The following is a 12,560-nucleotide window of genomic DNA, read 5'->3' on the forward strand; positions in this document are numbered from 1 at the left end:
ATTTAGCTATTTCTAGAGTACTTGTGAATTTTTCAATGTGGCCATAGCATGAGTTTTCTCTGCTTTTTTTTTTTTAATTCATCTGGATAATCTTGCAGTCTGTTTTTGATTGATCCAAACGCTGGTAAGTAGAAAATGCAAAAACTAAAACAAGTATTCAAGGAGCTCAACGCTGGATGATTAGGCAAAAGAAGCAAAATCTGAGAAAGGAATTTAACCGAGAAAAAAGAGATCACTTGGTGTTTTAACAGCAGGAGACAGCTGTTGCCTGAAGAGTGGGCAGTGCAAAGAGGCATTAAATCTGGATCAGGAAATGGAATTTGAAATGGACATGAAAGAAAAAGTCATTTTACAAGGAAGCCAACACTCTCTTTGTACTGAACCAGCAAGTTCCCCATGCGTTCAGTGTGTGGGTGAAGTTAAAACTACAGCTTAACTGAAACAGAGGCTTTACACTACCTAAATGGAAAATATCTTCTGCTTTCTTTCTTTGCCTTCTGTCTCCTCTTTGTCCCACAGTCCCTGGCCCCACACTGCTTCTACATGCTGCTTCTTCATGCCTCCCTGCACAGGCTTGGGTGTTCATCCCTTAATAGCCCACAGAGAGCTATAATTGAAAAGCTTCAGCAGAAGGCCCCAGTGAATGGAGCAGAATTTTCTATCTGTAAGCAGTAATAGACAGAGGTAACTACTTTGTAAGTGGCAGAAGTGCAGGAGCCGATCAGCTGTGACTTGCTACTGCTTCCGAAATATGTGTGAGCACAGCATTCAGCACAGCTTTTGTGTCAATGCTTAAGTTCTGTCTGGTTCTTTACTGTAATCCTTCTATTCATTCTCAGAAGTTATTTATGTATGAAATATTTACTTCACATGACTGTGTTTTAAACATAAGTCTCTAAACAGTTCATTTGAATGCAATGAAAGAAGTTTGCCGTTGAAATTCAGAGAGAAAGCTTTTAATGAAATATAAATTTACTCTAATATTGTTCATTTGAAGAATAAATTGGTTGGTGAAGTATGTTAAATGCTGGATTTATAACTGTATTCTGCAGCTACGAAATCCATTGACTTTTTATATAAAAGCAGGCTGGTAGTCACTCGTCTGGATGGAAGTTACTTCCTCTTTCACTAAGCTCAGCTGGTCGAATGTGGTGGTGGTACAAGCTCTTCAGAGTATATGGGTCCAAAATATAAGCACTGGCTGTGCATATGTTCCCATTTTACCCTTCTTTAGTTGTCACTGTTTTTATGAGATGGAAAGAAGCCATCAAAAGTTCTCGCTTTTCTTATGAGGTAGAAAGAAAACATCAAAAGTAACAGCAGGTTTTTACAGCAAAACTTTGAATGGAAGATGAATTTTCAAATTACTTATTCTTCCCTGTTTTTCCTCTTTTTTTAAATACCTAAAGAATGCTGGCATGTTCCATCCTCTCTCTCTTCATTCTAATCTGTTAGTGCAGAAATAATTCTTTGTGCTTTTCATTGTTTGCATTGTGAACCTTTCCTTGCTTTTTCCTATGGGTCTGCCAGTTTCTCCTGTCTTTAGCAGTTGTGCTTAGTGCTATCATTTAATCTGTGTTCATAGTCTGAGGTAGGCATTGTGTAAGTACTAACAGAGTCCTTGATGCTGGAATTTTAGATAAATAATGGAAAATAAGCTGAAGTATGGAGATAATAAAATACATAAATTTTTAGACCAGCATACTAATATAAAGCATCTACTGAAATAGAAGGAGAATAAAGATGCTCTAAGAGAGATTTGTGGTCACCTTTGCTTTATAAAATGTAGTCTAGATCTTATATGGATAAGAATAATTTAGAATGAGTCACAAGCAACTGATAAATTGAAAGCAAGCAGTGAGAAAGACTGGAAAAGTAGAGTTAATAGCGAGATGAGCGACCTAACTGCAGTTACAATGGAGGAAGTATAGACATTTAAAATTTTTGGTTGAAGAACAGAAAAACAAGGAAGTGAACATAAGATACACAAAGTTTTGCCTACAAAGAGTGCATGCTGTTCCAGAAAATGGCAGTTTTTAGTAGTGTGGAGAAATTTTAAAATAAAATGAGATAAAAGTCCATAAAATGGTATTAGTTGTTTCTTTAAGGTAGTAAGAAATTTCTTTAAAATAGAAAAAAGGATAAATAGGCTGTGCCTGCTTTGCTTGAACAAGACTGAGAGTAAAATCTTCCCAATGTAGGCAGGGTGTCCAGAGGAGGGAGCCAGGCTCTTCTCGGTGGTCCAGCCAATAGAACAAGAGTCAGTGGGCAGAAACTGAAGCACAGGAAGTTCCACCTGAATATGAGAAAGAACTTCATTATTGTGCAAGTGACTGCACACAGGAACAGATCGTCCAGAGTGGTTGTGGACTCTCCCTCACTGGAGAAATTCAAGACCTGTCTGGACACAATCCTGTGCAGTGTGCTCTGGGATGACCCTGCCTGAGCAGGAGGCTGGACCAGATGACCCCCAGTGGGTCCCTTCCAACCTTTATCTGTTCTGTAATTCTGTGGAAATAAAATGGCAATAAATGGTGAAAGATCACCTATAGTGAATTGAGGGTCAATGATTAAGAAATGATGACAGAAAAGCAATTCAGTTACTTCTAAAGTAAGAAATTTTTAATAAAGATGACTTGGCAAATAGTTAATTCAGAGAACATTAGATCCATTTAGGATCAAATGTGAATAGGTAAGATCCAAGAAATGACAGTGTGTCATCTGACGAGACGATGGCAGAATTCAACAGGACAGTCAGTAATTGTGTGGAGCTACTGTGCATAGAAAGGAATCAGGGAACATTTGAAAGGTGTTCTGTAACTTGGTTTTTTATTACAATTTGCTGCATTGCTCGCATCCACATTTTTTAGATCCTCAAGAAAGTGAATGTGATTTCACATTTCACTCTTGACTGTTGCAGTAAAATTTCTTAATTTGGAATGCACTGTGTAAATGTCTTTACACAGTGAAGCTTTTCATTCACTGTGTAAAGACAATTACACCAAAATAGAAGTGTATAATACAGATACTGGTTTTAATTTGGCTTTACTGAGTTCAAAGGATCAACAACATTAACTTTGAGATTTGATGAAGATTTGCTGCTCTAGAAATTTGCTCTGATGTGCTTACCCTCCGAAAGAGGTTGGTTGTTACAGTTGAGATGGTATACACTGAACTATTTAAATTCTGTGCTATTTTCAGCTATTCATGTTTCTCAGGGTACACTGAAAGGTATACTCTGAAAGGGTGTACTGAAAGTTATTTAGACCACTTCAGGCATTTAGCTTACTTTTTAACATTTGCTGCTAGTGCAGCTTGCATTGTCAGTGATGGGAGATGATCTCATATACTAAGTTAAGTGTTTTAACTCGGGCTAGCAATATTGCAGAGTGTGGGGACTTTTGTGTTAGACATCTAATGCTCTATTGATTGTTTTTTTTTTTTTTTTTTGATAATCAGTGTCTCTGAACCTCTTTATATGAGGGAATTTATAGTACTACAGGTGGTAAAAGAAGTACACTGAGAGAGGTTTTATGGCAGAACTCTGTTTCTTGGCCTTCAGCTACAGTGAAACTAAGAGATATAAATCAGTTATGCTGTATTTAGTGCTGAAAATCTGCTTTCTTCCACAGTTGTTTCAGGCTCTCTGTAGTAATGCTTTATCTGGAAATATAGCTGTGACCACAGATGTGCCCTCTAAATAGGAGACCTTACCAAGAGGAATGTGGTTGTTTGTAACTGTTACTTTAAAAATGCATGTTTATTCATATTCATGCTAATTCAGAAAGAGAAGTTTCTTGAGTAAGATCTCACTTTTCACAACAGAAAGAAACTTAAGCTGTAGGTTTTCCTTTCTGTTGCTTAAAGTGAAATATTTTACTGCTTTGACTTGCTTAATCTGTTATGTGCATGCTGCACTCTGGCAGTTCCTGGGTGTTGGAATTGTTGATAAACTTCTAATGAACCATTCAATGCTCTTGCTTTGTGTTGCTTTATGTTCCTATGTTGTGAATAAAAGGGATTGAGAGTTACATATCCAGTACTTTTTCCCAAAAGCTAATTTCTTCCAGCAAGTTCCCACTAGACCTGGTGTCTGCTACAGTATAAAGATATTAAAGAAATAAAATCAAACCTGTTTTTCTGAGACAGTATTTGACAATCATACTCATTCTTGGGAGCTTTTTTATTTTTTTCAGGCTATAATTTTTTCTTTAATATAAACTCTTACACTCTTAAATTTTTTCTCTCTCTTCAATGTGTACCACATTGAAATATTCCACTAGATGAATGTTTTCCCATTCGATATTTCTTTACCAAAATAAATATGTAGTTATTTTAACCTTTGTAAGTAATTGTCCAGTATTTTGATTATTTTAAAATTTATTATTTTTTCACCTCTGAATACTTTGTGAATATCTTTCTGGTTTGAAGATGCCTAAGAGTAACTGAATATTGCAGACATTTACTTCCCCTCTCATTATTCAGAGCATATATTTATTATTGCTGCACATAGAAAATACATCTCTAAATTGTTCACTCTACTTGTAGGCTTTTTTCATTATTACTGCATCATAGATTTTTGTCTAGTATTTCAGATGTGTTTATTAAGCATGCATATTTCCAGATGCCGTTCCTTGTAATTGTATTTCCTAATTATTTTATTTCATTCCACACACATTTGTGAACTCCTGAAAGTTGATATTTCTCTTGATCTGGCAGGTTATTGAGGTTATTTTGCTTCTTGAGTTTGTTGCCTGTATGACTCTTGGAAAATAATTTTTATTTAATAAATATGATTTTTTCTTCCCTGCAAATATTTAATCACTTCTGTTGCCCTGGGGATTGAGTTTTGAGATTTGTCTGCTTGATGTTGTTAGCTTTCCTAGGTTTGAGAAGCCCACTTCCATCCTTCACTTATTTTAGTAGGTGGTCATGGGCACAGAAGCAGCAGTTGCTATGTGTGCATGGATTCACCCCTCCATGTATATGTCTGTATGTGGTGTGTGTTTGTATGTGTGCTAATACCAACTCATGCATCATGCATTTCCCACCTCTTTCGTTTAAAACAATGCTGTTTACCCACAGGAGGAGGAGGAAGAGACGTATGAGCAAACTCTAGAATTCCGCAGAGGAGGTGATGGTCAGCCACGGCGGTCCACACGACCCACTCAACAATTTTATCAACCCCCTCGAGCTAGAAACTGATTAATAAGAAAAGAAAGGTAAATATAAGGTACCAGTGTTTTATGTATTGGTTTAGATTTCAAGATAAACGAATCTGGATTGCTCTATATTTTTCTTAGGGATATTGGTATATTTATGATAGAAGTTGGATATCTCTGTTTCTCTGAATTTTGTGTCTTAGGAGGACTTAATATATCTGTGGGAAGAGGGAAAGCAATAAAAACACTTCAACAAATAGCTTTTGGCTTTTGCTTTATGTCAAGACTCATATAATCTCAGAAAGTTTTTTCCTGATGCTTTTTCACCTGAGAGCAGCAGCAGCAGCAGCAAGATTCTCTGACTCACATACATTTGAAGCAAGCTTATTTGAAGGAAGTGGCTGCAGTCCCTGCTGAGCTCAGGACTGTCTAGCTCTGTCCAAGGTCCCATATTCTAATTTTTATTAGCCATTTATGTGAATAAATATCCTTTCTGCCATTGTGCTTGCATGAGAAGGAGAAATATAAAATCTGTGAGTTCACCATTAAATAGGGAGGTGAACAGACAATGAATATTTATGATACTCTGAATCTTGGGGATAGACTTGTACCTATACTTTATTAATTACCAGAAATTAAGGGATTATATATCTTCCTTAGAAAAGATACCTGCTACATACATTAATACATTTTAAAATGTCAGCCAGATTAAACAGTTGCAGTAATTTCACTGAACAAATCTCATAAACTGTGCTGCTTTCATTTCACTGATTGATATTCTAAATCCTTAATACACAAAAGATGGTCTAAAGTCTATCCTGACTAAAGAAAGCTTTGATAAGTCACTAATATTTGATGTGCACCCATAGTATGTCTTTATCTTGAATCTGATTTTTCTTTTTACTAGCCAGTTTGTTTTTGCCAATCTCTTTTTTGTTCTTTTCATTACTCTAATCTTCCACATTTTGTTGGCTTAACACATGCAGCTGATCTTAGTACCTTTTGATATTTCTGACATGCAACATATGATTCTACTTTTTAGAGTATATGTTAAAATGTATTTTTCATTTATGGCAGTACTGGCAATGTAAGAGAGGTGATAATTGTTATATTTTTGCTAGTATAACTTGAATTTCTTTTTTAAGTGCCTGTATCAATCACTATTAGTAAACATGTCCTGAGACAGTTCATGCACAAATTATTCTGGAATATGCACTGAGCAGAGTTTTAAACAGCACAGCTGGCCCTGAGCAGTGTCAGGGTGATCAATTGAATGAGAGATGTGAAGTGTACACAGCAGTCAAAGCCAGGGAATTTTTTTTTTCTTAGGTAATATTTTTGGTATTTCTCTAATTTTACAGTATAAATCTGGAAAACTCTACTTAGCTTTGGTCAGCTATGAGGCACCAGGAAGAGTGGCAGTAATGCCTTTATCTCAAGAACAAGTTACTTGTTGGTGGATAAGGAACAACCTCTCTAAGGCACAGATGATTTTTCCTTACAGGTGTTTCTATACTTTATTTTAAAGATTATAATGGGGTCCTGCTTTAAATAGACAGCAGATCTGATATCAAAACTTACCTGGCACAGAAGATAAGTCTTCACAGCTTTTCCTTTTCCTTGGGCTTTCCCAAAAATAAGTGGTTGGTGTAATCAATTCTTCACTAGTTTTAAATGGAGGCAGAAAATCAAACCCAGTCCTTTTCTAAATTGTTTTCAGTTTACCTGGACTTGTACGACAATGTAGCTTTAATGTCTTGACATGTAAAAGTTCCGGAATATTAAATGTCTCTTTCTATATGGATTCTGCCTCATTTACATTTCTTAGATCTTTTAAGAGCATGGCATAGGGTTCTTATTTCAAGTTTTTAATAACCTGTTAAATGAAAACAGAATTTATTGGGGAAGTTTTGCAGGATCCAGTGAGGCATAATTTTACCACAACCTTCCACTGCAGGATGCTTTACCTCTTCAACAGATCTTTTGTTAGTGACACCTTTACTTACTTAAAGGCAGTATCTCTCTATTGTGTTAAGTAACTTAATGTCTTTTTCCTAAAGAGATGGAAAACCATTGATGATTCTTATTTTATATTATAAATTGGTAAATTCCATAGAATTTTAATGTTGTAGTTTGTAACATTTAAAATTCCAAGGTATCTTTTTCTCAAAGGCAACTTAAGCAATACTAAAACTGGAGTTTGCTGGCTATATTTGTATTGGGTATGCTAGGGATGTATCAAAGATGAAGCATGAGGTCCATACAGTCAGAGTGTCAATTCCAACCCAAAGCCTTTTAGATCTAGCTATATAATCTTATATCACTTGTGTCAACTGCAGTGGTGCAGCAATGCAGAAATGAGGCTGTACTGCTTCCTGGATTAGTGTTCAGGACACTCATTCAGGTATTGCATTTGGGCATGCACACCTGGAATAGCTATTACCAAATAATCAGTTCAAAATCTTTATCTGTACTTCAAGAGGTCTTAAGTGGAAGAAGGTTCAAGATTTTAAAATTCTGAGTTGTTTTTTAAAAGTGGAATTTGGATCAATGCAGCTGTTCAGTCTGGGGAAGAGCCTAAAGGGATCTTATTGCAGTATTTCAGTTTTTAAAAGGGGACTTCTAAAAAAGATGGAGAAGGATGAACACTGCAGATTTGCAGGAAGTCTTGACCTAATGATTTTTATGAAGACAGATAGATAAAGTAGAAGTATGGGATAGTCAGTACCTCACTGGGGTTGCAGTTGACATAAACATTATCATTTATTAATATCCAGCAGTGTGAGGTGGAGAACACTAAGTCAGCATTTTAAGTCAGTCAGGGGGAATTTTATGTGGGTATGAATCAAATACTAGGTTTAACAGGTCTGTAAAATAAGATACTCCTCCTAGAGAGGCACAATACAAGAATTAGAATCTAACAATAATAAAAATACATCCTGAGGTTACACTTTCTAAGTAGAATGTAGAGTGTTTTGAAGGGCCAGAACTTTTGGAGGAGATTGAAAGAACCTATGAGTGTGTATCTGTAAGTGCTTGGTCCTTATATGCTTTTTAGATCTTTCTTCAATTCATGACAGAACTAATCAACACCTTGCCACCTTTGCTATAAAATCTGTATTGAAATCCTTAACAATTGAGAAATTGTGGTTTTGTGAGAGAGAGGTCTAAACCAGAAAGTGTTCTTTGTATTGGACCGATCATATTTATTGCATTGAAGTGCAGCCTTCTGATTTATTCTTTTAAAGAATTGTGTCTCTGTAAGTACTGAAAAGCAGATATTAACTCTTTTGGAGGAAGAAAATGAAGTGACAGTGAAGCCTATGTTGCAGATCCCAGGGATGGGGGGTGCTTATGGTTTCTTGAGTGCCAATACTTTTTGTCCTTACCTGTTGTATTTTAGTTTTTTCATTTAGAAACCTTCTTGGAGTCGGGGGAAATTCACTGGCAGCTCCCAACTTGCTGAACACTTCTTCTAGAAGAAATTTTGGGGTTTTCCAAGCAGCGGGATGGAACAAAGAACGCTCATGTGAGCAAAAGGAATTTGGACCTGACACCACAAAAGACTTTTTTAAAGTTCTTAGTTAAATGAAGCTGAATACTTTTTACATATGAAAGAGGCAAATTGTCATTGCTACCATCAATAAAATCACAGTGCACTATTCTATTCTTTGCCTTGTATTCTTTTTACTGAGCCTCCATTGTTAGTTAACATAATAATGTATCAAGATTTTTTCTTAATTTTTAACTGATTTTACTTCTAATATTGCTTCTAGTAAAGTAAAATTAAAGCATATTTTCTCAAAAGCTGACAGGGTTGGGCATTTCATTTAGATTTTTGGTTAGTATTAGTGAAACATGTTAAAAAAATTCAGCTAATTGTACAGTAAAATTCTGAACAGGCTTTTGACTATGTTTTGTTTTGTTTATTTTCCAAAGTTGCTGAAAGACAAATTATAGATTTGCTTATTGTGTTTTTCATGATCTGTGACCAGAGGGTCAAACAGGAGAAAGAAAGAAAAGAATCAGTTTCAATAGTAATTTTCTAAGTAATTTGAGGTAAATATGTTCTTTATAGGAATATTTATATTAAAGAAATAGGAACATTTCTAAAAGGTACAGAAAAGTAATTTAAACAAAAAATACTGCACATTGGTATTTTAAGCATAAATATGTGTATAAATGCACACATGCGAGCTGTTGGATAGTAGGTACTTTCTTGTAATTTGAAACTATGCTTCATTGCGTCATATTACTAGAATTTTTTCAGTTGTCATTGATGTTTGAAAGAATCCTATGTCAAACTACTTTTTATTCTAAGCTGTATCTTTGAACCTTATGTGATTATGACAAATAGTTGAAATTTCACTATTTCTTTGGCTGAGAAGCACTCAAAATCTAGGTAACCTGGAAATCCCTTCTAAGCTTTATGCTGATCATTTAAGACTGAAATAGCACATGTGTTTTGAGGTAGTTTTGTAGAGATAGAATTATACCTGAGAGATGTATTGATGGTATAAATTGTACAGCTAATTCTGCTGTATTTCTCTCTGAGTGCTCATACAAAACTGTTTGAATAGAACCTTGTTTATTTGGATGATAAGAAGTTTTATATTGAGGATGTAATTGAATGTATCTGCAGTACAGAATGTGGATTATTGTCTGGATGCAATCAAATCTTACCAATCACATACATTTTTGCAGAATAGTAAGCAACCAAATGTTTTGCTGTCTTAATGGATCCTAAGCAGCTTCTTCATAATTATGATGAACCTTACTAATAATTCTAAAGACTTTTGGAAGTTTTAAACATGAGCTGTACAGTGTTAAAGTTCCTCACTATCAACTAATGCACAACAAGTTTTATGAAGTTTGTTAGATTTCCACTAGAAACCACTTTACAAATAGTATGAAACATCCTGGTCAGTTCTGCTAAATTGTACCAGCAATAAATAAACTGTAGATCTAATACATTGCATGTTGAATACTTTACTTCCAGAATTATTGCTAAGACCACTGACAGCAGCTATTCAGCTTCATTAAGAAATGCAGCCATAGCATTGTTTTAAAAAGCAGTTTTGACTTTTCTTTGCAAGGAGGATGTGCATTAAACAAGCCCTACAGTCAGTGTACCAAAGCAACTTCTGAAATTAAAATAACTTTTATGTTCTTTTGGGCTTTCATTCTTGCTGTGAACTAAATCATAAAATAAAGAAAACTACAGTCTGATTTAGTGAACTTTAAAAAATAATGCCTATTTATGAAATTTTAAGACTCTACAAATACAAAGCAGCATTCCTCTCTAGTGGCTGTGGCATTCTGAGATTATGACATGTATGTGCAGCTGTAGGCAAATGAAATATCCTTGAGAATGTTGTTTTTCTTAGTGAAACATTAAAGACTATTTCCTGGTCTTTTTAAGGGGGCTGCGTATCTAGAAAGGCAGAGTAAGCAAACAGCTCCAGAGTCTTCTTTGAAAAGTCATGTAGTCTTCGTATGATTACTTTCTGCTTTGGCTTCAATTGAAATAATATATGCTGAAAGTTCTGCCTTTCAGGATCTGAAGAACTGTTGTTTGAATAGTTAAAAAGTTATTGCATCAACCTGTTTTGAAAAGCAAAAATTCATATATTCATGCTTATTGATTTCTGTATCTGGAAACAACATGCCAATAAACTAGGTAGGTATATAAATTATATTCTCCATTTGCATAGTCCAACAAAACCAAAAATACAGTAATTTGCCAGTCATACTGTAGTAAAGTTTGCATGCACAAGAGCAACATTAATTTATTTAGTTTTTGTGTTCAGAAGAAATTACTGTATCTAGATAGGTCTTCAAAACTGATGTAAAAGTTAACTTCCAGTTCATCAAAAGCAACAGCAAAAGCAAGCTCCTGAACTTGATGTGGCCACATTTGTGTGGTTAAAGGGAGAAAGGTGATAAGGGGCACTAGATCCTGGTGATGCACACTATTTATTTACTAGCTTGATTTGTGGCTCTGTATTGGAGTGTTCTTGGCTAGCTGTTGCTAAGACAAACCTGCCACAGAGGAAGTTTGCCCTTTGCAAGGTGGACATGAGCCAACCTGTGCTTCTTGACCTGTGAACCAGTAGGTCCCTGGTTCATGGCTTTGCTTTGCTAGGATTATAGATAGGGCTTTTGAGAATTTCTGTGTTGAAATTAGGAGTGCAATGCAAATGAGGTGTTTTTCTTGCCTTGGATTTGTGTATAACATCTTTACTGAATGAAAAAAAATCAGAATTTCTTGTTTAAATTATTCTAAAACTTATATGCCAAGTTGGTAATACTATCATTGGCTAGGATTTTTTTTCTCCTTTATATTATTGAGAGATAAAATAATTTTGAAACAAAAAGTGGAAATGATGTGGTTTTATCTTACAGGTTTTCAGAATTTTGTATTAAAATCTGATTGAAATTTTCATGTTTGCATTTAAAATTCTTCCTTGGTCTAACATCTTCTGATAGATACTCACATGTATATTTTAATATAGCTTTTTGTCACTAGCAGGTATTTTCTTTTTAAGTCTTTGGCAGCAACTCTGCAAAGCATTTTGAGGATTGCTTGTCAAGGTCTCTTTCCCAAGAAACACTACTGGAATTTTCTCTGTGGAATCTCTTGGCTTGAGTCTTATGCAGATGAAACTTGTTGGGAATATGGCTTTCCAAAGCAGTATTAACAACATAATATATTTTCATTGGGATGCAAAATGTTGATATCACAGGAAAGACAAATCTTATGTATAACATGTACTTGGCATTAGATACATGAAGATTTAGCTTGAAGTAAATCTGAGGGATATTTGAAAGAAAGAGCTCCCAAACAGCCAAAGTAGCTAATGAATGTTGGTAGCTGAAATAATCTGGTAGTGTGGGGTGTACAGTCCCTTTTTAGCATTATGGTTGGAACGAGCATTATGGTTGAAACTGGATATTTTTATCTATTTTCCTGTAGAGAAAAATATTGAGTGCTTTTATGCAGACACAGGAATGTATCATTTGCAGTAATTCTCTATAGATACATTATTGAAGAACAATTCTATTTCAGCTGTCTTTTCATCACATGGCTTGATCCAACTCTAGTAAAATGCTGTAACTTTCTTGAAAGTAGTGTAAGCCTGAATAATGAATGACCAATTGCACAATTAAGTTCAGTTTAGCTTTCTGCTTGCTGTAAAACTATTGGTGTATTCTCTTGGGTTTTTTGCCTCTTATTGTAGGACAGCAGCTAAACCATGGAAGGTACTCCAAACTTGTAGGCACTGACCTTCTCACTGCATTGTATGCACATTAAAAACTTTGTGGTGCTATCCTTAAAAAGAGTGGTAAAGACTCATAATTACTCTTATTTTCAGTATTTACTTCATATCATTTGCT

The 12,560-nt window shown here is 35.1% G+C and overlaps 1 protein-coding gene across 2 annotated transcripts in view; it reads left to right on the top strand.

Moving 5' to 3' along the window:
* The window catches only part of TDRD3 (tudor domain containing 3), a 96,369-nt gene extending 84,764 nt beyond the window's left edge, over nt 1-11,605 (top strand). For both annotated transcript variants that reach the window (XM_059493361.1, XM_059493362.1), the window contains exons 13-14: nt 5,086-5,222; nt 8,566-11,605. In XM_059493361.1, coding sequence (XP_059349344.1) covers nt 5,086-5,205 — 120 coding nt within the window. In that variant the 3' untranslated portion in view covers nt 5,206-5,222; nt 8,566-11,605. The remainder of the gene's footprint in view (nt 1-5,085; nt 5,223-8,565) is intronic.
* Nucleotides 11,606-12,560: the final 955 nt, after the last annotated feature.

This window comes from Ammospiza nelsoni, chromosome 2, assembly GCF_027579445.1.
Source record: "Ammospiza nelsoni isolate bAmmNel1 chromosome 2, bAmmNel1.pri, whole genome shotgun sequence".
Taxonomy (NCBI): domain Eukaryota; kingdom Metazoa; phylum Chordata; class Aves; order Passeriformes; family Passerellidae; genus Ammospiza; species Ammospiza nelsoni.